Consider the following 27203-nt stretch of genomic DNA (forward strand, 5'->3'; position numbering starts at 1 on the left):
TGTGGGCCTTCAACTAATTAACATTTGTTCTCATTTATTAATTTATTTGGATAGGAAGTGGTTTCGTCATTGCAGTAGTCTGGCGTACCAAGTAACCACAGTCAAGGAGGTTTGTTGGTACTGGAAAAGACTGGTGATTACACTTGGCACCACCACTGACACTTGCATCTTTATTAAAAGCCATAGCAAAGCTCAAATATAAGTAAAATATACAAAAATCAAGCACAATACAGGGATCACCAAGACCTGCAGTGGATGCAATTCAAGTGATCACTCTACACTCTATACTACCTATGGCCGCCTGGTACATTAGTCTGGCGAACGCGGATATTTCAAGTGACCCCTCGTAATCTTGCCTAGATTAAGAGAGGTGCAGGAAAATTAGGGTTGTACCTGTATTTGGTTACTCTGTCATTAAATGAGACAATAGTGTAATGTCCCCATTCGATGAGCTTCGATAAATCCTGTTACATGGAACTACTGTAGTGAGTTGTGAGTTAAGAACATCATACTTCGTGAAAGGGTGGTTAAGTGTAAAGGAGCTGTGAAGCATTGATTCATCTACTTTTGAGTGAATGGTATTATAGATGACAGATAGATAGATCACTAATAAGCATGAGGGGCATGCTTGGAGCCAGGACTGAATCTTGTGGCACACCAGTTAATGAACAGGATAAGGAACCAAAGAAAATGAAAAGATTAAGAAAAATAAAGGAATTAACCTTTAAGTGTCAACGTTCCCATTTGGAGAACATTAAAATAGATAATTATAAAAAATCAGTTTACTGATGATATCTTCCTCTGAGTGCAATAATAACTTGATTTTTGTATACTTAATCATATATCTCAAAATAATTATTTTTTATCAGCTCCAGTTGTACTCTGTGCTCTTCCGCTTTTCACGATTTTTTAAAGACTAAGTATTTTTGTTACTGAATTATTTGTTGCTTCAATCTTTAGGCTTTTTTCAGCAAATATATACTGCTTCATTTGGAAGCATTATCCCACTTCAAACCATCAACAGACTAAAAGAGCATAAATTTGTACATATAGATTAACACATTTTTGATGTTCCCAAAATGGGAACGTTGGCATGCTGGCCTATAAAAGTTACTCATGTTCATACGAGAATAAGCGGGATTCGATTATACTACTACATCGCAGCCCTACAGGCAGAAACAAGCTGACACTCGCTGCAACTGGACTTTCCCATGATACATAAGCTCACTGGCTGTGCCTTGAGAATTACAGCTTATTCATTTATCCTCAGAAAGAAATCTCAAGAGTCTGCTGACAATGGAGACAATACAGTTTTGAATACAAAATGTGGATGCTGTGTAGTGCAAATGGCTTTTCATACGTCTTCTCCATCTACGTTGGTAAGGAGGGTGACAGTAAATTACTGCAAGGATCCCGTGTTCTCAATGAAATGTTGCAGCCATTTGAGAGGGCTAACTAACATGTGTTCTTTGATAATTTTTTCCCAAGCATCAAATTCGAGTCTGTAGAACCATTTGTGAAAAGAGAACAGGACGCTGTCCTCTCTCAACAGCATGAACGAGGATATTTTGACTACAAGTCAGACGGCGCTGTAGTATATACGAAGTGGAGTGACAGTTCTGCTGTGACTGTTATTAGTAACTATTCTGGTGTGAATCCACTTCAGACAGCAGAAAGATGTGTGAAGAAAGAAAGACAGTCTCCCAGTCGTATCTCATCAAGATGTACAATAAAGGAGTGGGAGGCGTTGATGTCTGTGACAGAATTTTGGCATCCTACAGACCAAGACTACATTCAAAGAAGTGGTGCTGGAACATTTTCTTCAACATACTGGATGTGGCAGTAGTAGCTGCCTTTAGGTTCTGCCAACATATTGATCCATCTGTAGCTATAAAAGACTGTCAGTTTAGGAGAGAAATTGCATGAGGCATGATAAGGACTAAAGAGATGGCATCCCTACACAAATAGTGAGATATGATGGAGTCAGTCACCTTGTGATGACGTGTTCTCAAGGTAGTGGCACTCTATGCACGAAAAACACACTGCAAAAGTGTGCGAAAAGTGGAAAGAGACTACATAAAAGGTGCAGTGAGCCCTTCCACCAATAGTAAATTGTGTGATGAAATATGTGGCAAATAGGAATATGGTGAATTGTAATTTTGGTACTTCAGGAGTGTTCAGTGCTTAGCATACAGAATTTAGGAAAGTTACTATAAGGTTATCGTTATCATGACAGTATAAATCAGTTCCAAACCTGTACATAAAAATAAATTGAAATAGGACGAAGATTGTTTCTATATTCCTTTTGGGGTACTATTTGGAGCATGAAAATGCTAATATTCCCAATATGGGAACGTATCAGAAATTCAAAAATTAATTTGTTTCCTGTAATAACGCTTGTAATCTAAAAAGACCATCAATATGAGCTTACATTCCAAAATAGAATACATTTGGATAATTTTATCACAGGTCAGCCATGGAACGAGACTTTTGAAGCAGCTAAATATATCTGACCTCCAGTTGCAAATTGTCTGCCAGTAGCAAAAAAATTAATCAATCAATCAATCAATCAGTCAAAGAGTAAAGATATAACAGGTGTGGATGAGATTATGTATACTGTAGGCTATGGTATGGGATGTGTGTATATATGTTTATGACCATTCCTATGTTTGTACAGTTGTAATGGTACAAGCTCAATACCCTCCCATGAACACCATCATCACTATATACAAGCATGATACGAGCTGTATACAGTATGTGTGTATGAGGAAGAGTGGACACCAGAACTAACTCTTCCTCTTGCTGGCCATGCATGTGATGAAAAGACTGTAGTCAGGAACAGCATGTACCCTAATGCAATCGTGGTACCATCTCCCTGCACACCGTCATCAATAAATTTTTGTGGGAGGAAAATTGAGTCAGCATTAACTCACCCTCATGCTAGCTAGAGCAAATAGTGCCTTGAATGTAGGTAAGAACAATACGTACCCTAATGCCATCGTGGTACCATCGCACCTCGCCCTGCACACTGTCATCACCAGGTACGGGTGTGACATGGTCGGGCACTTCACATTCAAGCAGCATCTCCTGCCCCCGCACCACCATCCGCTCTTCCACCAGCCTCCCACTGCTGCCATCAGCCACCTCCATGAGCGCCTCTCCAGAGGACTTCGTCGCATTTATCACCAAAGCCGTATAAGCTGCCTCCCGTCGACCAACGCCGCGATCCAGGTATCGCATATCTGAAAACAGTAGTGATTTTTGGTTAGGTCATCATCATCATCATCATCATCATCATCAGTTTCCCGTTATTGTCTATCATGACCAAGGTACTGCACATCTGCAAGTAACAGGGTCTAGGAGAGATTATCATCACCACCATCATTTTCATCAGCATCCTAAATATTATGATCATCAACATGAAGTCATCAACAGTAGCATCATGGTAACACCATTAACATCATCACCATTGTAAACGTCATCGGTACCAGTACCATAATATGCTGACTGTCATCATCATCAACAGCTGCATCATCTCACCGCCAGCACCACTGTCAACATCATCAGCAGCAGCAATATCATAAACTAAACATCCTCCTCCTCATCTTCATCAACAAAAGCATCATAGTATCCATCATCACCATCATCATCATCTCCAAAACCATCATCAGCAGTGTCATAAAAAGCTAAGTAATTTCCTCCTCCTCCTGCTTATCCTCATCAATTGGGAAAGGCGGTGGCTGAATTGGTAGAGAGGTGGCCTGCAGTCCTAATGGACCCAGGTTCGAATCCAGGTTGGGGCAGGGAACAGTTTAAGGATATGACTGTCATTAAAGCATACTATACTGATCTGACAGAAGGCCCGCCGACATGTCATAAAAATACCCCCGCTAATACCAGTACACCAGTCTTGCATGAGATAGCCGTAGCATGTATTCAATATGAACGGTGGGTGTTAGCGCCGAAGTGGTGACATGTGGAAGTGTATGAAATGTAGGAGGACTACTGGGCCTTGAGAACGGGTTGTGAAGCCTATGTCTAGAGTCGGACACATAAAAAAAGAAAAGTATCACATCACCATCATCATCATCGTTTCGTTCATTTCGTTTATAAAGGCTCCAACATGCTTGCATGCGTCGGCCTTGGTCACCTTATGGCGGCACTCCATGCTGCTTGATCTCTGGCAGCCTGCCTATGCAGTCCCTTATCCATGAGTTCATACTATATGACCTCGTCACAGGTCTTTTTCGGTCTGCCTCTCGCAACCCTTCTCCCAACGCTGATGCTTCTCATTTTCTGCACCCATTTGCCATCTCCCATCCTTTCCACATGCCCAAACCATTTCAATCTACTTCTCCTCATCAAAACACCAATACACTCTATTCCCATCCTGCCTAGTAACTTTTCCATCGTAAAGTTAGCCCCCTACCCCCAGGCCTTGCATTCAAGGAAGCACTGCGCATCCCCCTGATCACTGTCGTTTTCGTATGTTTGAGCCTGCAATTATCTTCTTCCTTTACTACCCAGGGTTCACTACCATACAGCATTACACTCCTAACACATGCCGCATACAAAGATCCCTTAGCAAAATAACCAGTAAAACGCACTTTGTGAGCACGTGACGAGCGAGCGAGCGACATGTTATCACAATTTTTCTCTGATATAATATTATAGGCAGAATCTCCGATATTTTATTAATAGTGTTGATGCCAACAAGCAGTGTTACGACGAGAAATATTCTTTTAAACTGATTTTGTAATTGAGGCATTCACCAATTACAGCCGAATATCCCTTGGAGATCTGCAGCTTCCAGGGGGTTCCTACGCCTTTATGGGTGAGTTTTATAATTGTAAAAAAATATTAACTGAATGTGTAACGTGCAGAAAGAATTTCAACTCTACATCACATAGGAGTAAAGTTATTAGCTTCAGCTTAGCGTGACGGTCGGGTAGACCCGGGTCGCCCATTTGCAAATTTATCCGAGAGTAAACATCGTTCGCTCGCTTGTATTTAGATAAACATTATCAACATTCACGTCATCACGACCAGCTTCCCATTATCATTTCAGTTATATAGGTATTGCACATCTGGAAGCAGTAGGATTTAGAGTAATTTACCATCATCGGCAGCAGCGGCATCTTGCTTCGAAGCAAAATAATCCATGATTCTTCCAAATTGGGAATTTTCTGTCCCTGCCCATTTATTTATTTTTATGTGTTTATTTATCTATGTATTTTTGACTCATAAAACTCCTTATAAATGGGCGAAAACGTCTTGGCATACTCTTTCATTAAACTTCTACTTTCTTAGGAGGTAGTTGCCGTTTTAATCTTACTACTGCCATACTATTTTACAAAGTTTGAATAAATCACTATTAGTGAAGGTAGAAGAGAAGAAACTCTTTGGCATTACTTGAACTGTCCCTACCAACAGTAGGATCATATAAATTTCTCCCTATAATCTAAGGTCTATCAGTTCACTAACGAATCTTTTCTCCAGAGGAAATAAATGATATCATTTCATTTCAATTAACAAATTTTAAATCTTCAATTCATGGCAAATATGGTGTGTAAAGGCAACAGAAAAAATCTCATCCCATATTATTCCCTAAGAGATGTAGGCACCCAGGTCTAGGCTGTCCTGGCTTAATACATCTGAAGATAGACGATGAGCATACAGTATACTTCCCTTGGTCTATTACATGATCAGTAAACTTAATTACCTAATGCGGATCGAGCCTTTATACATGAATCGACTGTCACTCCTACTGGGGCACTCTTATCCCTAAACCGGCAGGAGCCAGTTATTACTCATACTAAATTAGTACGATGTAACCACATGACTACAGTTCACATGTCCAAACTGAAGCTTGGCGAAATTTATCGAAATAAAGAACTATCAGCTCCACAGGCAGGCACACCAAATCTGCCACCTGTTATTACTATACTGGACGGATATTTACGGGAAGCTTCAAGTTTTTCGCACTGATCAGATGCTAGACAGATAGCTGCTTTTCACGATATTTGGCACTACTGTAGAAAGTGTTACGGCAATACAGATTTAACCCATGCCCTTTGTTCCCATGACGTAATTCTTAGCTTGTTCTTAATATTACCATATGTTTTACTTGGGTTTAAATGAGATTTTTCTAGCTGGAGGGGCTAGAGACAGCCCGAATCCCTGCCCTCCTAGTGTTCCTTCGACAGTATTGGTGTTAGCCAGATGAAACGATGAAAATACATCGTGGAAATGAATAGGTCAACCGAGTAACGTGAGTCAGCTATTGCTGTGACTGTAATATATATATATATATATATATATATATATATATATATATATATATATATAAGACTCAGTTCTTACACCTATCAACCCGACAAGATCCTCCACAGGTATACCCATTAATGTTTAATAATATTCAGCTTAATCCTGCATCATCCTTGAACATGCCTGGGGTTTCATTTACTCGGGACTTATCTTGGAAAGATCATATTACATCTCTTGTAAAATCTGCTTCCAAGAGATTGGGTGTGCTAAGCCGACTCCGCTCTTTCTTTGCCCCTGCACAATTGTTGACTCTATACAGGGGTTTTATCCGCCCCTGTGTGGAGTACAACTCTCATGTGTCGGGAGGCTCCCCACATACAGCCCTTCTCAATAGGGTGGAGTCAAAGGCTTTTCGTCTCATTAACTCTCCTCTTCTTACTGACTCGCTTCAACCTCTGTCTCTTCGCCGCACTGTTGCATCTTTATCTCTTTTCTATCGCTACTTTAATGGTCACTGCTCCTCTGAACTGACTGCTTGCATTCCTCCACCTCTACGACGGGCGCGTAGCACCCGTCTGGCAGCAAACTCTCATCCCTTTTCTGTCCAACTCTCTAATGCAAGAGTTAACCGTTACTCCCAGTCTTTCATTTATGCAACAGGTCAGCTCTGGAACTGTCTCCCTCTGTCTGTAGTTCCTGCTGCCTATGATCTCCAGCCTTTCAAACGCAGTGTGTCCAGGCATCTCAAAATGATCGGATCTTGAATTTGGCTCTCTATTGTATTTTGTTTTTCTCTTTGAGGGAACTATTACTGCGGGCTCATGGCCTTTGGTTCCTTCTTCCTCGCATAAAATAAATATATATATATATATATATATATATATATATATATATATATATATATAAAGCGGCCTTACCACAAATTTAAACTCAGTTCATATTTTCCTTCAGTCCATATCCCCTTTGGCCCTTTTCCTCACAGAACCACAAATCTCACCCTCTACCGATATATCTCCATTTTGCTTTCCCGGTCCCCATCTCCTTACAAACTTTCCAAACAAGGGCGGCACCTGTTGTTATATCAAACCCCAATATGCAGTTGATACTATTTTAAACTTCACTTCACCCAGTTTTGATTACTCATTATATAAATTAAATTGCCAAAACATTACCAAGTATATCTGTGTAGTTTATCGTTCCCCCAATGCTTCTTCGGAACCCAGTGTATTTGATTCCATATCCACTCAGTTGAGTAACCTTGACCTTGCCCTTGGCAATGAAATTACCATTTTGGGTGATTTTAACATACACAATGTTGAATGGTTATTGCATTCTGCCCGGACTGACCATGCTGGTCTAGAATGCGAGCTGTTTGCGGAATCGTTTAATCTCACCCAGTTGGTAAAGCAACCAACCAGAATACCTGATAATCCTGACCATAATGCCCATCTCTTGGATTTATTCTTGACAAATAATCCAGATCAATACAGGATAGAGGTACTGTCACCACTTGGATCCTCTGACCACAATCTCATCAAAGCCTCATTAGTTAACCCTCCTACACCTCCCCATTCCGAACCTGTCAAGGTGACCCGATGGCACTTTGACAAGGCAGACTGGGATGGATTTAGAAATTATCTTGCTGATGTTCCATGGCAGTCTTTCTTCTCTAGTGATCCCAATACTACCCAGTCCCACATTTGCGACTTAATACTAGCTGGTATGGATTTATTCATACCAAGTCAACAGTTCGCTAAAAGATCAAACTCTCCAAAATGGTTTGATGGCAATTGTGCCAGAGCAACAGCCCAAAAGTCATTAGCATATAACTCTTACTTAAAATCAAAAACATCTGAATCACTCTCCCAATTTAAAATTGCTAGAAATCATGCAATGGCTGTATTAAATCTATCTAAATCAAACTTTCTTCAAAAGCAAGCATCAAAACTACTTAACAACCCTAATGACAATAGAATATTCTGGTCAACTCTTAGTTCTTTCAACAATAACTTTAACAAGTCATCTTCCATTCCCCACACTAAAATCTTCTAATGGCAATATTACAAATGACCCACGTGGGAAAGCAGATATCTTTGCTAGTACCTTTGCAAGAAACTCTACCATAGATGATACCAGCCAGAATGTCTCAGTACTGGAACTTGATTCTCCCGAAATTGCCCCACTTAAAATACAGACAAGATTCGTAAAATCCATCCTAGACAATTTACCTACCAACAAAGCTCCAGGCCCAGATGGAATTCCTCCAATTATTTTGAAAAAGTGTTCCCCTGAACTTGCCTCTGTCCTAGCCAAATTATTCAGACTATGCATACGTACTTCTTTATTCCCAAATTCATGGAAAGAAGCCAATATCCACCCAGTTCCGAAGAAAGGAAGTTCGTCTGACCCCTCCAATTACAGACCAATAGCTGTCACATCTTCTCTTGGTAAGGTATTTGAAACTTTAATTAATAAGCATATTGTTAAACATCTTGAATCCAACAACTTAATTAGTGATAGACAATACGGTTTTCGCCACGAAAGATCCACCATTGACATAATCTCTTAACTCATACCATCCATCAATCAATTGATCTTTTTGGAGAAACTCATGCAGTAGCTCTTGATATCTCTAAAGCTTTCGACAGAGTATGGCACCGTTCCCTGCTGTCCAAACTCCCTTGCTATGGACTAACGTCTTTTGTTCCTTTGATTTCTTCTTATCTTAGTGACAGGAAAATAAGAGTAAAAGTAGATGATGTATATTCGAATTTCCACTCAATTAACGCCGGCGTGCCGCAGGGATCAGTTCTGGCGCCAACCCTATTTCTGGTTCATATTAATGATCTCTTATCTGTCACTCACAATCCCGTTCACTCATATGCAGATGACTCAACACTACATTGTTCATTCACACTCAGACATCCATTTACAAAGTCTAATATCTCTGCCTCTCAACTCAGTACAGCCATCTCCATAAATCAAGATCTAGCTACAATCAGTGAATGGGGACAAAACAACCTTGTCTCTTTTAATGCTAGTAAAACTAAATATATACAGTTTACTAATAGACAGATATTGCCAGATTCGTACATTACCTTCAGTGCTACTAATATTCCCATCTCCAAAAGTATTGAAATTCTTGGTGTCTCACTTAACAGTGCCCTCAGCTGGACCTCTCATGTCAGATCACTTGCTAAGGCCGCCTCAAAGAAACTTGGATTATTGTACAGAGTCCGTAACTTCTTCGCCGATGAGCAGTTAGCTATAATTTATAAGAGTCATGTGTGCTCTCAGCTTGAATATTGCTCACCCTTGTGGAATGGTTGTGGAAAGGTTGCATTGAGACAACTGGACAAAATCCAGAATAAAGCTGTTAGAATGATTAACAACCCTGCCATTACATATAAACTACCTCCCCTGCAAGTAAGAAGGAATGTTGCCTCCCTTGCATTATTTTGCAGATTTTTTTTGGCAAGTGCTCAGACGAGGTTGCGTCCATGGTGCCGCCTCTCCATGCCTTCCCTCGTGCTACACGGGCATCTGGTAGCGCTCATGACTGGAATGTCACTCAACCATATTGCAGAACTTCTGCCTATCTGAATTCTTTCATTCCCCGAACTGCATCTCTCTGGAACTCGCTTCCTCAGAGTTGTTTTCCTCCAAATTTCAACCCACAACTGTTCAAGTCTAACTGTTACAGATATTTGATGGATGGAGGACACCAGTAGTCTGGTGTATGTATTATTTTTTTTTCCCCCATTTGTTTTTCCTTCCTCCGTTCTGTTATTTAAATATATATATATATATATATATATATATATATATATATATATATATATATATATATATATATATATATATATATATATTACGGTAGCAGGCAGTTCTCCTTAAGAAATGGAACTAAAATATGCAGTTTTTCCTGCAGTGTACTATGCATTAAACAACAAATAGCACTGACACAATAGGCAACACAAAATGAAGAACTAGGCCTACTGTATTATGTAAGTAGATGTCAAACTCTTTAATCAGAATCTCCTTCACTTGAGTAAAATCGCCTGGAACCTCTAAGCCCGGTATCACCATAGGTTTCCAATATAATGTGACAAACATTATAAACCTGAGCACCCAAGTCTCATGATTGATGGGCAAATCAGATTAAAACCATAATACCAAGAAACAATTATTCCGTATCATCATCATCATCAACTTCGTACTTTGTCTCAACAGCGATGGGATGCGGTAGCCAAATATATATATATATATATATATATATATATATATATATATATATATATATATATATATATATATATTAAGAGGGCAAGAAAGTACTTCAGTGAGAGAGCAATCACCGGCATGTCCAGTGAAACATGCCAAACAATTATTCAAACATCATTCAGGTCCCCGTAATCCTGACCACACCTCATTAACATAACCGCCTGCACGCGATTATTATTATTTTTTTTTTTTCATTGTTTACATTTGTGCTTAGAAGTGTTAAAAGTACCCTGAGATGGTTTGGTCCTGTGGAGACAATACAGAATAGGAATTTGAGTAGAAAGTCTAGCACGTGAGACGGTGGGGGAAAGGGAGAGGGGAGGCCGAGGATGAAAATGAAAGATGGAATGGACAGATGTATGAATGAATGTGTAAGGTGGATTCAGACTGAGATTGTTTTATTGAGATAGATTTACACATGCATACATATTTATTGTTTTATACAATTACACATACAGTACATAGTTACGCAGATTGTCCCAAAAGGGCGATGGTGCATAGGCAGTCATCACCTTCGTCAAGGCTAGTGGCAAAGGCAACAGGAATACCAAAGGTAATGTGAGTATATATACCTGCATATAATAATGCAGATAAACACATGCATACACACATACATATATATGATGCATACATAAACATTAGGCATTAGGTTATAAACAAAATATGCATACATATCCAGATCTGGTTTGGACATGTGGAGAGGATGGGGGATGATAATTGGGTGAGGAAGGTGAGAAGTGTTAATATTGGGGGTGGGGTTATGAGGGGTAGACCGAGAAAGACATGGGACGAGGTCATTAAGTGTGACCTTAGGGTTAAGGGACTGAACAGGGAGGCTGCAATGGAACGTGCAGCGTGGAGAGCCGCCATTAGGTGACCAAGGCCGACACATGCAAGCATGTTGGAGCCTTTAAAAACGAAAACGAAAACGAAACGAAATCGAAACATCCACATATATTCAAATACATCCATCCATCCATCCATATATATATATATATATATATATATATATATATATATATATATACACACACACACACACACACACACAGATTCTGTTTAGTTGTTTAATGCAGACCTAACCACAGATCGCGGATACCTGTACTCCAGCACTAGTAATACAGACATACACATGAAACATTGACTAGTGCACATATACATTTGTAAATATACATATCAAAGTGCACTAAATAAGTATCGTATACTGTGCACAGAGGATACTTATCGACAGAAATATATGTTACGTATCTAGGTTAGAAATATAAGCGTAAGATTATATGGATATGAGACATATAGAGGGATATTGTTTTTGTTTTCGACATACACAGAAGGGAGTTATATTCTTCTTCTTTTGTATTTTTCTTCATCACTTCATACATAGTTCCATTATTAATCAACCACGCCATCTGTTGAGTGACTTTATTAATATTTGTGAGTCTACAATGAGCTACAGAGGGACACTCCAGAAAACAGTGCTACTCGTACAAGGTGTGGCATTCTTGGCCATTACATATTCGGCACCGTTTTTCCTCCAGTGTCACCTTGACTCATATCTCCCAGTAATACTGTATTTATACCCCAGTCTCAATATTGTGTACTGTGACTCTTTCCATTTGTTTTTGTCTGGTCCATATGAAAAATCTGTTTCTATTGTCACTTCTAAGCAATGATTCATTGTTGCCCTGTGTTCATTCTTCACTTTCATGTCCTTTTCATTTTGGATTTGAATGTCTCTCATCGTTGACATTATATTTTTTTAGAGTTAGTGAACACTCAGAATCAGTGTGCTGCTTCCTTTTTGCAGCTTTTGCTATTTCACCAAGTTTTCATTTTCACTGATCCCTACATGTGATGGAATCCGTGTGAATTTGATGACTCTTCTCTAAGATCATAATTTCTCAACAATGGTTCAGCACTCTGTTACCATATCTATGAAAAATAGATTCTTACTGTTTAGTGACCCTAGTACCCCTTTGCTGTAAGAAGTTAACATCACATTCTCCCCCCTCAGTGTGCTGCAATCCATAGAGGATCGGATGCAGTTCTGCCTGGGGTTGATGAAAAATTATCTGTTGACCGATAACTATTTTATGATTCCACACGTATGTTATTATTACTATCTTGAATGAGAATGCCACAACCTGCTCTTCCATTTTCGGAGACAGCCATCAGAAAGGACACCTGCCGTGTCAGGAGGTGCTAACATTTTATCTTTTTCTCAAACTCTATCTTAGGTTCTTCTGAGTTGTACGTACATTTTTTCTTTGACAGTGGCCCTGCTATTACCTCTAGATTTCGTTCAACCCAGAGTGCCGGCTTCTTGTGCCTCCTATGGTATCTAAGCAGAAGGGAAAGCAGCTTGGTGGCGGTGGGCGGGGTGTCATGGAAATATGCTTGAATCTCCCTCTTCCGATATTAAGATATGTGGCTATATCATTTTTGACTGTATCCACACAGGCAGCCAGACCTAACATGTGTCTTTTACTGTGTCACTCACTTGCTGACTGAAGCTGTACCTTTTTGAAAGATGAGTTTCAGGTCTAATGGGATGTGTATTGAAGAGTGGGAGTATTTTGATGTGTAAGATGTGCGTCTGAGTCGTGTTTGGCATGGAACTGAGGTGCGTGGGGTGTTCATCTAGTTGACCACTAACCTGCGTCGTGCCGGATTAGCCGTAAATATGACACAGAGGACCAAGGCAGAGCAATGGGCAGTTAGTTGAAGTAGGAGGACTGCTCAGCTAGTCAGGTCAGGTGCGGGTAAGGGGATGGGTCTGTTATGATGTGGCAGGGGTAAACCAGTTCTGCCGTCGGGTCCTGCTGCGGATGTCACTGATTGCATTGCGCAGTTGACCTTTGTGCGGTGTGGTGCGGTGAGGATCTATCCGTTCTCCCCTTTGGGGCTAAGATGCGAATGAATGTGTTTGAATGGATGAGTAAATGGGGAGTGTGTCGTCCTGTCTCGGCTACCTCACTTTCCTTGGGAAAAGCAGCCTAGGTATATAGATAGATAGATAGGAGGACTGCCACTGACCCAGAAGATTCCCTTACTTGTTTAATTAGTAAATAATGATTTTTCTCTCATTCGAATATAGAAGAGTGGGGTCGGCTATTAAAGGTGTTCTTTGTCTTGTTTCCTATGTAGATAAGCTTCACATCCACCTGCCAAATTGACTCAAGCCGCTGCCAGCTCACAGTACAAAAACATACTGATCCCTTGACCAATCAGTTCTTCAAACATCATCCAAGCTCCAGAAATCCTTGCACTACGTTAAATGCCTGGCTATCTGATTATTTTTATTTTTAGTTGCACATACACCTGTCAAATATTTATTCCATCGACCACCCTCAACATTAGAAGATACCCCTCATACTGCCCTCTTTGATGCTCTAGTGGTTTGCACGTCTCATTTGGGATGTCAGCCTTGCCTAAGTCTAATCATCAAGAGGTAACGAGAGATTTTTCTGTCATTAAATGCTACCAAGGGGAGTACGCTGGTCATTTACCCATGAATCAGCTTGACTAAGGTAGGTAGGTCTCAGGGAACTACACCTTGAAAAGGGTAATATGGAATTGGTGGTTATCGCTGTGCTCTGACTCCCCTTCCCCCCCCTCCCTCTCCGTCACAAACTGGAAAATGTCTCTGCTCGTCAACGGTGCTGACAACCTTGGGGAAAAAACACTGCCACTCTCTCTCTTCTCTCTCTCTCTCTTAACGCGTGAGTCATAGATATGCTGACATCCGAAAGGAAATGGAAACACGAAATATCTGGAGCGCTTTCGTGTATAAGTACAATGTTTCCTTTTCCTTGTGGATATCAGCATACATACAGACATACCTACACACACACACACACACACACACACACACACACACACACACACACACATATATATATATATATATATATATATATATATATATATATATATATATATATATATATATATAGTGGTAGGTGGGGGCGCTCATCATCCACTCACTCGATGTAGTGTTGCTCTCGGGTGTCTGCCCTTTCCTCTCCTCCATCCTTCTTTCCTTCCATCCTCTTCTTTCTTTCCCTCCTTCATTCTTCCCTCGTCCTTCTGCCTACAGGTGACTTTACACTCCCTCATCTGTCTTTCTTTCCTTCATTCTTTCCTCTTCCTTCTGCCTGTAGGTGACTCTGCTCTGAGTGACAAGCCAAATGGTTTCCTGTACAACAGGAAACCATGTACTACGCTGGGTGGTAACCATATAACCAAATTTTGGTGCCTGGTGGTTTAGTGGGTGATTACGGAGCTCCAGTCGGATTGAGCCGGTGAAGGTTTATATCCAAGGGATGGTTGGGGTTTATTGATCACGGACTGCCACTCAGGGATGAGTGAGGCTGGTCACTCTCATCTTAAATGTCAGGACCAACTTGCCTAGCCCCGGGCTCCTACGCTCCTTGTGGGGCGGTGTAGAATTGGATGATATATATATATATATATATATATATATATATATATATATATATATATATATATATATATATATATATATATATATATATATATATTGTCACGGGGTTTTTATAATATCACGGTATTTTAAAAATAAATGGTTAAATATTATTTAAATGATAATAATATTCAATAATATTGAAGAGCAGAGACAATGATTGTCTTGCTGCATCAAGCAACGATTACTTTACGCTGGCTTAGCACGATTCTCTGAGAACGAGAATTTATAAACTTTCTCAACAGTACACAGCAGAGACTAATTACTCACAATTGCTGAATTACTGTACTGTTAGCCTCTGGAGAAAGTTACACCACCCCTGACAATAAATAACTAATACTAATAATAATAACATCAGGTTCTTGCTGATGCATTAACTCCTGGCACAACGGATTTTAAGTTAATACAACAAGACTGGTCTAAGTACCAGTTATGAAAGCAAACGTTTATGCAAGCTAGGAGCTATGTGGGAAATAAGCTTAATTATGGAGAATGAAACAAGGTTTTACTTTACATTGAGCTCAAGAAAAAGAACTGTTGAATTTATTAATTACAAAAAATAAATTTAACGTTACAATTCAAATCAAATTAAATGAGACGCACTCACTCACTCACGCAATAGCTAAATACTTACGCCTAGGAAAAAAACACCTTAACTAAGCTCTTAAAACTACAAAATACACAAAGGAAATACCAGTCGATGAATACTATGTATCACCCGAGGAGTGGGGTGGGAGTACTGGGATTAACTGTACTAATGGAGCTTGGGGTGCTAGCTGACCTCTCCACTTCTGAGCACAGAACCTTTCTCCGTCACAGCAAACACAAGACTGAATTCAAATACATTGTATGGGCAGGACGCAAGGCGTGGCTAACGGTTGAGGGAAGCAGAGGCGAACGATAAAGAAACAATTGTATCGCTCAGTAGCGCACTTAGTGACGTGCATTAAATCGGTCACTTCTGAAAGTGACGAATGTTTTGAAAAGTATACTCCGAAATGGAGGGAGAAACGGTTACCTGAGCGATACACAGTGAGTTTTCCACTAACAGTTCGTGGCTTCTCACAAAACGGAAATGTCGCGAATTGATTCGTGACATTACGCCCTTACAAAGTTAAATTTTTTCCTTATGGGAAAAAATTTGTGGATATATATATATGTATATGTACACATCCTAAGTCATTCGCACAAGATTCACACTGTGGTGTGTGTGCTATCCTGCTACAGGAGAAAGTCGCAGTCGTCAGTGAGCGAAAAAAAACTCGTATTTACGTTAATAGAAGCAAGCTTGAGGGAAAAACTCCGTGACAACGGTGAAAATCCTGTACTCAGGTCAAACTGAGTGAAAATTCGCTACATTTACACTGACAACTAATTGTTGTGTAGCGTGGTGTATGTAATACACGGTGTAGGTGTGACAGTTGTAGTGTAACTGTACCTATGTGTAAAATGACATAGTAAATAATAACATGACGACGACGAAGGCAGATAAGAGGCGGCAGCGTGCGGCAGACGATCAGCTGGCCCGCACAGCAAAACTGCTACACCCATTGCTGAACCTGCAAAACCAATTGAGGTGGAGGATCAAAAGTGTCAATGAGACAAAATTCTTATTAAGTTACAATTACTCTCTCTGCCTAGCAATCAGTACATGCTACGAAAAGTACGCTCTGGCTGAAAAAATACGAGTGACAGCCTAAGCTTCGTACATTCGAGGTCGCCATTAATTATAGCACACTATTATGTCAGCAAGTTGAGAATCCCTGTGCAACCTCGGGTCTTCCATAGCCTCGAACCGCACACGGGTCCTCAACCTGTGCCTTAACCTACAGTACTTATATTAGTATCGGAGAGCTGAGAATCCTTGCAAACTTGGGTCTTCCATAGCCTCAAGTCGCCTCTGCGGAATTCTCACTTCCCCCTTAACCTACAGTACTTATATTAGTATCGGGGAGCTGAGAATCCTTGTGCAAACTCGGGTCTTCCATAGCCTCAAGTCGCCTCTGCGGAATTCTCACTTCCCCCTTAACCTACAGTACAATACTCATATTAGTACCGGGAAGCTGAAAATCCTTATGCAAACTTGGGTCTTCCATAGCCTCAAGTCGCCTCTGCGGAGTTCTCTCTCGAACTTCCCCCTTAACCTACAGTACTTCTATTAGTACCGGGAAGCTGAGAATCCTTATGCAAACTTGGGTCTTCCATAGCCTCAAGTCGCCTCTCAACTTCCCCCTTAACTTACGGTACATAATATGTACAGGCCCTGGACATAATGTGTCCTGTGGGGCCAATGGGCGAGACGTCAGGTCTGCACCCACTTCACCACTACCCTGTCTCTCAACTGACTCAGAGATTACAGGTGTAGTTACAAATGGCACAGGAAGGGCATGTCCCTGATTAGTGGTGATACTTTGGCACACACTACAGGAACGGACAAAACTATCTATGTATCGTCCCATCCCTGGCCAGAAAAAGTCAGCTCGGATACGGCCCTGGGTCTTCCTTTTGCCCACGTGACCTCCTGAGGCTGAACAATGACCCCATTGTAACACTGCTAGGCGGTACTTGGCGGGAACGACAAACTGCAGTCGAACCTCGCCCTCGGGTGTTCATGACTCACGGTAGAGCCGTCCTTGTTTACGAAGGAACTTGGCTCGACCTCCCCGTGAATACTTTATCACTCGACCCTTTTGTTTGTTCCGCACGGTAGCAAGTGTCGGGTCAGAATGTTGTTCTTGCACAACAAGTTGACTACACATCAGATCTTGCGGCGATTCAATGATCACTGGGGTGACACAGTCTGGAGCCTCAGTCATGGCTCGTGTTACCGCAGCAGCCGAAGTCTGAGTAGCGTCATCGGAGCAACTATCCTTGACTCCATTAATATTGCCTACTATAAAGTCAAATAGAGGCTCTGGCATGACAACCGCAAGTGTCGTACCAGTATAAAATGGAGATGCCACCTGGATACATGCCTCAGGGAACAATCTCACTGATCCATCAATAAGCTTTGCATGGATCTGTCGACCTGTATACTGCTCAGGCCGAACTAAACTCTGCTTAACAGAGCAACCTGAGGAACCATTGTCTCTCAGGACCTTCACAGGAATGCCTCCCACAAACCCTGGCTGAACAAGGAAGGTACTGTCACCTGTGGGAGGGCCTGTGGAGGAAGCAGCTAGCCACTCATGAGGCTGCTGAATTGATGCGGCAAACATTGTGCCTTGAGGATTATAAGATGGAACATTGGCCATCTGTGGAGGAGGGTTCACTGTCACTGTGGGACTAGTGAACTGTGGGGAAGTACCCACACTGGTAGGGACGTGACCACCGTGCTGCTGCTGAGGGATGAAGGCTGCATTCGCTTCCTGCCTCTTTTGAGCTGGTGGTGAAAAACTTTGTCCCAACGGTCGGTTGCGTGGCTGATACTGCTGCTGGTAAGGGTACTTGTTGTACCTCTTCCACTCAGGTTTCTGAGTGTTTTGCCCTTGGTCCTTCCACTGCGGTTTTGGGCCTTGGCCATTATTCTGAGAATGACCTTGGTGCTGGGATTCAGTCTGAGACGGCTTCCCAGACTTGGCAGTATCTTTTCTGCTCCAGGTGTTTTGCTTACGAGCTTGATACCTGTATGCAGTAAAGAATGCATCAGCCTTCTCTGCCATTTGGCTGGCATCTTTCACCTGGCAGATCTTAAGCTGTGCTATGAGCTCAGCAGGCCACGACCTCTCTAGCTGTGTACGCAGCATAAGGTCAATTATCCCCTCACGCGTGGAAGGAGTTTCATCTTTCTCCATCCACTCATTTAAGTAAGCTGTGAGACGATCAAGGAACTGAACAGCTGTCTCCTTGTCTTGGAGACGAGCTCGCATGAACTGAACTTTGGAGTCGTCTACTGTGAGACCATACGCCTTAATGATTGCAGCTTTCATCATCTCATATGTGAGATTGTCTCCACGAATTCTGTGGAGAATATCGAGGGCAGGGCCCTCAAATAGGCTAAGAAACTGAAGCCGCTTAGCTGCCTCATCCAGTTGATACATGTCTGCCATGTCCTCAAAACGAGCTATGTACGGCTCGATTCGCTCGCTTTCCTTGTATGAAGGAAGCTTGATGCGTGGGGTCGCCAGGACATGTGCAGGGAGAACGCTCGTGGAGCTTTGACCAACTGCACCAGATGTAACTGAAGCCAAGGAATCTCGCTTGAGCTTCAGCACTTCAAGTTCATGTCTCTCGCGTGCTTCTCGCTCGGCACGTTCGTGTTCTCGTTCTTTGTCTCGCTGTTCACGCTCGTATTCGCGCTGTTCTCGCTCTTGTACTAACTCGTGTTCGCGCTGTTGTCGCTCGTATTCGCGCTGTTCTCGCTCACGTTCACGAGCGTCTTTCTCACGTTCTTGCTCGTAATTAAACCGTGAGAGAACGTAACTCTGTATTTTCTCTGGGTCAGTGAGACCCATATCTTTGGCTTCCTGTACATAAGCACTGGCTGCCATGGCGCTAATTTATTAAGCAAACGAAACTGAGCACTGACTGCTTCGCAAACGAATACTAATAAACACAAGTAAAGAATACAGACACAAGCTAGTGGTGCCCAGTCTTATCCAGTTAACTGGCAAAGAATAAATCAAAAATGTAAATGACTGGGAAGACTCAATAATAAACACAATGGTACGGCGACTTCCCAGGAGCGAATAAAATCGTCTGGCGTTACCAAAAATAAACTAGAGTTAAGTATTCTGTTGATTAATAAAGCAAAATTCACTTGCTAAATTAAGGGTAAACACCAGTAAGCTTGTGCCTATAAACTTTAATGATAAATACCTAAATATGAATGAGTGAGCACTATCTCGTGAATAGCTTTAGAGATAGGAGTTAATATCCTGGAATGAGGTCGCCAATTGTCACGGGGTTTTTTATAATATCACTGTGTTTTTTTAAATAAATGGTTAAATGTTATTTAAATTGATAATAATATTCAATAATATTGAAGAGCAGAGACAATGATTGTCTTGCTGCATCAAGCAACGATTACTTTACGCTGGCTTAGCACGATTCTCTGAGAACGAGAATTTATAAACTTTCTCAACAGTACACAGCAGAGACTAATTACTCACAATTGCTGAATTACTGTACTGTTAGCCTCTGGAGAAAGTTACATCACCCCTGACAATAAATAACTAATACTAATAATAATAACATCAGGTTCTTGCTGATGCATTAACTCCTGGCACAACGGATTTTAAGTTAATACAACAAGACTGGTCTAAGTACCAGTTATGAAAGCAAACGTTTATGCAAGCTAGGAGCTATGTGGGAAATAAGCTTAATTATGGAGAATGAAACAAGGTTTTACTTTACATTGAGCTCAAGAAAAAGAACTGTTGAATTTATTAATTACAAAAAATAAATTTAACGTTACAATTCAAATCAAATTAAATGAGACGCACTCACTCACTCACGCAATAGCTAAATACTTACGCCTAGGAAAAAAACACCTTAACTAAGCTCTTAAAACTACAAAATACACAAAGGAAATACCAGTCGATGAATACTATGTATCACCCGAGGAGTGGGGTGGGAGTACTGGGATTAACTGTACTAATGGAGCTTGGGGTGCTAGCTGACCTCTCCACTTCTGAGCACAGAACCTTTCTCCGTCACAGCAAACACAAGACTGAATTCAAATACATTGTATGGGCAGGACGCAAGGCGTGGCTAACGGTTGAGGGAAGCAGAGGCGAACGATAAAGAAACAATTGTATCGCTCAGTAGCGCACTTAGTGACGTGCATTAAATCGGTCACTTCTGAAAGTGACGAATGTTTTGAAAAGTATACTCCGGAATGGAGGGAGAAACGGTTAGCTGAGCGATACACGGTGAGTTTTCCACTAACAGTTCGTGGCTTCTCACAAAACGGAAATGTCGCGAATTGATTCTTGACATATATATATATATATATATATATATATATATATATACTGTATATATGAGAGAGAGAGAGAGAGAGCTCTCTAATATATATATATATATATATATATATATATATATATATGAGAGAGAGAGAGAGAGAGAGCTCTCTAATATATATATATATATATATATATATATATATATATATATATATATATGGAGCCTCTGTGGTACAGTTTACCTGTGCGTTTTCTACAATGGAGAGTGAGGGTTCGCGCCTCGCTAGGGAAATGAACTTTGGGAGCGTTCTTCCGACCACGTGCAGCTTTGGCGGACATAAGGGGTGCTGTATTGAACCAGTAGTCGCATATTATAAAGTATACTTGCACCCAGTCGGTTTGCGCAGGCCGATTACACTTGGTTCACAGACTACATACACATCCAAAGCCACTCCAACACAACAATCACACTTACAAGCACTTCTCACCCTACATACAATATCTACAAGACAGCCTAAGCCACTTGGTAGAGATACATAGGCTGTGTCGTCCCCACTTCGGTAGGGATAGGCCGGTCCTGCAGTGGACACTCAAACGGGTGATGATGATTATATATATATATATATATATATATATATATATATATATATATCAGTCACTCACAAAATTTCCCTCATTTTGTCAGCCTCCTCTGCTCCTACCACTTAATGTCAAGGAACGTCAACGTCATGAGACACAAGGAGGTTTAATTTTGTCCCGTCACAGCCCTTGCCGCTCACTGCTCCTTCCATAACACACACACACACACACACACACACACACACGCACGCACGCACGCACGCACGCGCGCGTACTCCAACAAAAACCATGAAACGCAACACCATTACTTCATTTTAGCTCTCTGGTCTCATTCTTCTATTTTTTCTTTCCACACAGTTTATCTCTGCGTTATTTTTTCTCGGCGCTGCCCTTTGAGAAACACATTCCTATTAACAAATGAGAACAACAAACACATAAACACAAAATATAAAAAAGTTCTGCCTTTCTCGGATCTTCTTTGTTTTACATGGAAGAAAAAAAATGGAATGATCAACATGAGGCTACTAGAGATCGAGCAGTGAGGAAAGCCGCTACAAGGTAATCCAAGCATGCTGGGGCGTTTATAAACGAAGTGAAAAGAAACCAGACGAAACAACGCTCAGTCACTCCATAGACCCCACTTGGCATTGCAGAATACTTAACAGTATCACCACACACAAACAAGCACGTCCATCAACTCCAACATCCAACACATCCCCACCTACAAAGAACTGCTGAACATTCTCGTGAACCACAGTCCAACATAATTCATCTAACACCATCATGCACTGAGTCGTAAAATTCTATCAGCACAAGCAGTCCTTTCCACTCGATCACAGTGCAGCGCCCTTCGCTCCAGAACAGACACGTAACGTTGTCAAGAATACAAAAAACTCTGCAAACATGGAGCCGGGTGGCATCAACCTGCACATGAAGCATCTGGGGCCACACGGCATACAGGCCTTCACAGACATCAGGATCTGCTCATCCGCACGCTAGCAGTCCCAGCATTTGCGTATATGTAACGTAACAAGTATTATCACTGTACAGTAAAAAACAAACAAGAACTCTTTACACCCTTCCTTGTACTCCATCCAAGATAACTAAACGCCTCATTCACAAGGAAGTCACACTTCATATCTGCATTGCTCCTTTATAACACGGGTTTGGAGCACTACACTCTGGAAAAACCATACTAACTAATCTTAAACAACAAGTAGCTGATGGTATCAACTCTGTGTCACCAACACAACACACACACTTCTCACAATAGACATTAATAAAGCCTTCGATGCCATCCGCTTACAAACTGAAACAGTTTTCCTAAACAAACATGGAAAACAACAGCAAACGCTAGACTGCCAACCATTTATCTGGTAGACTAGCATATATTACACTCCGGGGCAAGTCATCACAAGCACAAAATTTCCCTAACAGAATTCTCTACGGATCCATTCTCGCCCACAGTCTTCAGCTTACACATGCAGCCGCACACAAGCATTGCCTCGTACGCAAATAACATCACCATAGCAGTGGCACACCACACTGCAGACGCAGCCTCCACATTGCAACAGAACCACCTCAACACACTACAGGTACTTTCCTGACATCACACATAACATTGTGACACACACACACACACACACACACACACACACACACACACACACAGTTTGAGGAGGATATAATAAATAAAATTAGTGATCAACTAAAGCTGTTTTACATACATCAGAAGCAAAACCAAAGTAAAAGATATAATACAATCCATTATGGACGAGGGAATCACTTATACACAAGAGAAAGATATTTGTGAAACACTAAATAAGATTTTCCAATTAGTTTTTACAGAAGAAAAAAATTTTGAGAGGGACTATGTGGAACATGCATGTCCACACATACTAACAGATATACAAATAGCAGAAAAAGTAGTACAGGAGGAGTTAAGTAGATTAGACAGAGGAAAAGCAAGTGGTCCTGATGAAATTTCATGTTGGGTACTACGAGAATGTGCAAAGCAGTTAAGTAAATCATTATTTTTAATTTTCAAGAAATCCTTAAGTCAAGGTAAACTACCTGATATTTGGAAAAAAGCAAATATTGTCCCCTTATTCAAGAAAGGAAATAGACAAAATCCACTCAACTACCGACCAGTATCACTGACCAGTGCTGTAAGCAAGGTATTAGAAAAGCTTATAAGAAAAGCTTGGGTAAATCATCTAGAAGAACACAGTATGATAACAGAAAGACAGTTTGATTTCAGAAAAGGAAAATCATGTGTTACTAATCTGTTGAGCTACTATGACAGAGTAACAAACACAATACAGGAAAGGGAAGGATGAGTGGACAGTATCTATTTAGATTTCAAGAAAGCTTTTGACACAGTACCACACCAAAGACTTTTATGGAAACTGTACCATCATGGAGGAATTCGAGGCAAACTGTTTTGTTGGATGCAAGACTTTCTCATAAAAAGAGAAATGAGGACAGTACTAAGAGGAAACTACTCATCATGGAGAGAAGTGACTAGTGGAGTACCACAGGGTTCAGTGCTGGTACCAATCATGTTTTTAGTGTATATAAATGATATAAACAGTAACACTGGAAATGCGAGCTATCTGAATATGTTTGCAGATGATGCAAAAATACAAAGGAAAATTACTAACACAGACTCTTGTAAAGAGCTACAAGAAGAATTAAATAAACTTCATGAATGGAGTAGTACATGGCAAATGGAATTCAATGTGGACAATTGTCCTGTAATCAAGTTTGGTAAAAGTGGAAAAAGACCTGACTGGGATTATAAGTTAGGAAATAAAACCCTATACACATCAGAAAGAGAGAAAGACCTAGGTGTGATTATCGATAACAGACTATCTCCGGCTGACCACATCAGCGAGAAGGTACGGAACATGTATACACTGCTTGCAAATATGAGAATAGCATTCACATACATAAATGAAGACATGCTAAGAAGGATAATAACATCATTCATTAGACCAACCCTGGAGTATGCATCAGTAGTCTGGAGTCCTCATCTCAAAAAACACATAGACAAGACTGAAAAGTTCAAAGGGCCGCTACAAGATGGATACTAAGCTTAAGGGACCTAAGCTACGAAGAAAGACTAAATAAACTGAATCTACCAACACTACAGGAGAGAAGGAAAAGAGGTGACATGATAATGCTATATAAGTGCATATCAGGGAAGGAGAAAATAGACATAAATGATTACTTAACATATGGAGAAGCATCAGCAAGAGGACACTGCAAAAAACTGCACAAGAAGAGAGGTGATAAAGACGTAAGGAAATTCAGTTTCCCAAACAGAGCAATTGATCAATGGAATGCACTACCGAATGAAATAGTGTGTGCCAAAACAATTCACAAATTTAAGGATATGTACGATAAATATGGTTTAAGACACGGGACAGTACGAGCTTGACTCATTCCTGTAAAGATACAATTAGGTAAGAACAATTAGGTAAGAACACACACACACACACACACACACACACACACACACACACACACAGATAACTTTCTTGGAAAGAAATATGACACTTGATTCATCTTCAATGGCCACGTACAACACATTAAGAGGTAGTACAACCCCAGACTCAATGTACCCAGGGCAATTACAGGGGCAAACTTTGAGTTGGCTAACACTAAGAAACACTTTCCTTGTTCCTATGCTCCCCTGGCATGGGTTCCTATCCTTTCAGACACTCACTACAACATCGTATCTGTACAAGCGAGCAGATGTTTGTTGCTAATCCATCATGAGCCAAATGTGGTAGAATGTCATGAATAGACAGTGGCCAGCTACCTTCTTGCCAAATCTGCTGAGGAGACTTCTATGTGTACACAGTGAAGGCATGACATTCGATAATACATACAAAAGAAACTCTCTGCCTTTGCCCTGAAAGATTATATGAGTGTTAAATCAACTAGGTGTAAGATTTGAGCTGCAAATACAGCATCCAGGAGCGACATGGACTCTTTAAGAATAACCTGAAATCTTGATGGTAAATCTACGGGACCACATCTCATATTCTGGTGGGAGCTGTGGGATTCGAACCCATGCCTCCGAAGATATCTGTGTGTGTGTGTGTGTGTGTGTGTGTGTGTGTGTGTGTGTGAGAGAGAGAGAGAGAGAGAGAGAGAGAGAGAGAGAGAGAGAGAGTTTGTCTGTCTGTCTGTTCTCTATGGAAATTGAGGGGAATGTATACTGAACTTTCATGAGAGATCTAGCAGGTGTAACTTTTCATCTCAACTTTAAATACATTACAGTTGCTAAAGCAACGCCACTGATGGCCAAGATTAGAACTAATTAGAGGCAATCAAGTCAAAATGGTGGAACATGGTAGCCAAATACCACAGGGCTTTTTTAACCTCTACAACCACATCTTTATTAGCTTCAACGGGTCAGATGGGTGGACAGATTGGTGGGGTGGGGAAAGCAGGTGGAGTGGGTGGGAAGGGTAGGTGAATGGGTGATCGGTGGGAAAATTGGTCCATAGTAGGAATAGTTCCATGAGGAATATATCGTTTATAGAGTGGAATAAACTCCTTGCGACCTGTGACCAGGGAGGAGCATAGGTTCAGTGGGTAAAATGCGACCCCAAGGGTCTTCTTTCACAGAGTTAATGGCCATAAAGTACCCAGGCAGTGCATGTATGCATTATCATATGGTTTTACTCAAGCAACGAGAAGTAACCCTGCTAGTAAACCTTTATAGAACAACTCCCTATGCATAAACATGGACTTCACCAAAACCACTCGCACAGCTCGCTCACATTCTGAAAATAAAATTCTCTCATCTAAAGACTCTTGATACGAGAGACACACAATTCTATGTGTCAATACACGGCACCTCTCATTACGTGGCAGAAATAAACAGCACACACTGGAACATATAAACACTCAAAACATAGACATTACAAAACCCACCTCCAGACATTCCAACACTAGTAACGATGAAGCACTTGCTGTACATGCTCAGTTCATGTGCAAGGCAATAAGACACGTCGATCAGAATACGGTAATAAAATCCCCTTTCCCCTTCAACTTCCCCACCTGAAAAACGCCCATCAGAGGAGTGCTTATACTGAGATGATCGAGTCCGCTTAGTTAGGCTTAGATCAGGACACCACCTAGCCCTTTTTAGCTATCAGCATGGATTTAAGTTGGATGGAATCACAGATGACACGAACCATGCTTTCAGAACAAACCCACAGAGCGTAGCACACATAATGGGACACTGCATTCCGATTGCCATACAAAGGCGCAGACACAACATCAGTGATGTAGAAAGCCTGTGGAACAACCCCTTAGGGACAAATTCTTACGTGTGGTAGATGGAACTGTTCAGTCAAATGAACTGGTATTGGGCAACAACAACAACAACACTCTCCCCACAATTATAATTATCCAATCCATATACGAGTATACCTTTTTTTTCCTCACCTGTTTTGTCTTCCTCAGTAATAGTCTCCTCTCCAACGCCCTAGCAAACACGAATGCCGGCTATCAGAGGTGTCATTTGTCTGGTTACTTTTCTTTTGCTCTGATATTTCCTCGTATCCTTTCTTCTCTTAAGGCCTGTTATCAGTAAGAGCAGCTTCACTCATGTCCAAGGATAGGGAGAATAAAATACGACAAAACACTCTACCTCCTAGTTTCGC

The 27203-nt window shown here is 41.0% G+C and overlaps 1 protein-coding gene across 1 annotated transcript in view; it reads right to left on the reverse strand.

The window, feature by feature from the left end:
• Positions 1-3240, reverse strand: part of LOC145391441 (kin of IRRE-like protein 3) — a 184352-nt gene extending 181112 nt beyond the window's left edge. Inside the window, exon 1 of the mRNA XM_080266054.1 lies at positions 2980-3240. Within this exon, the coding sequence (XP_080122180.1) occupies positions 2980-3240 (261 nt within the window). The remainder of the gene's footprint in view (positions 1-2979) is intronic.
• Between the last annotated feature and the right edge of the window lie 23963 nt (positions 3241-27203).

The sequence above is a fragment of the Coenobita brevimanus genome, chromosome 18, assembly GCF_032717465.1.
Source record: "Coenobita brevimanus isolate Jiangsu-jjx chromosome 18, ASM3271746v2, whole genome shotgun sequence".
NCBI classification, from domain to species: Eukaryota; Metazoa; Arthropoda; class Malacostraca; order Decapoda; family Coenobitidae; genus Coenobita; species Coenobita brevimanus.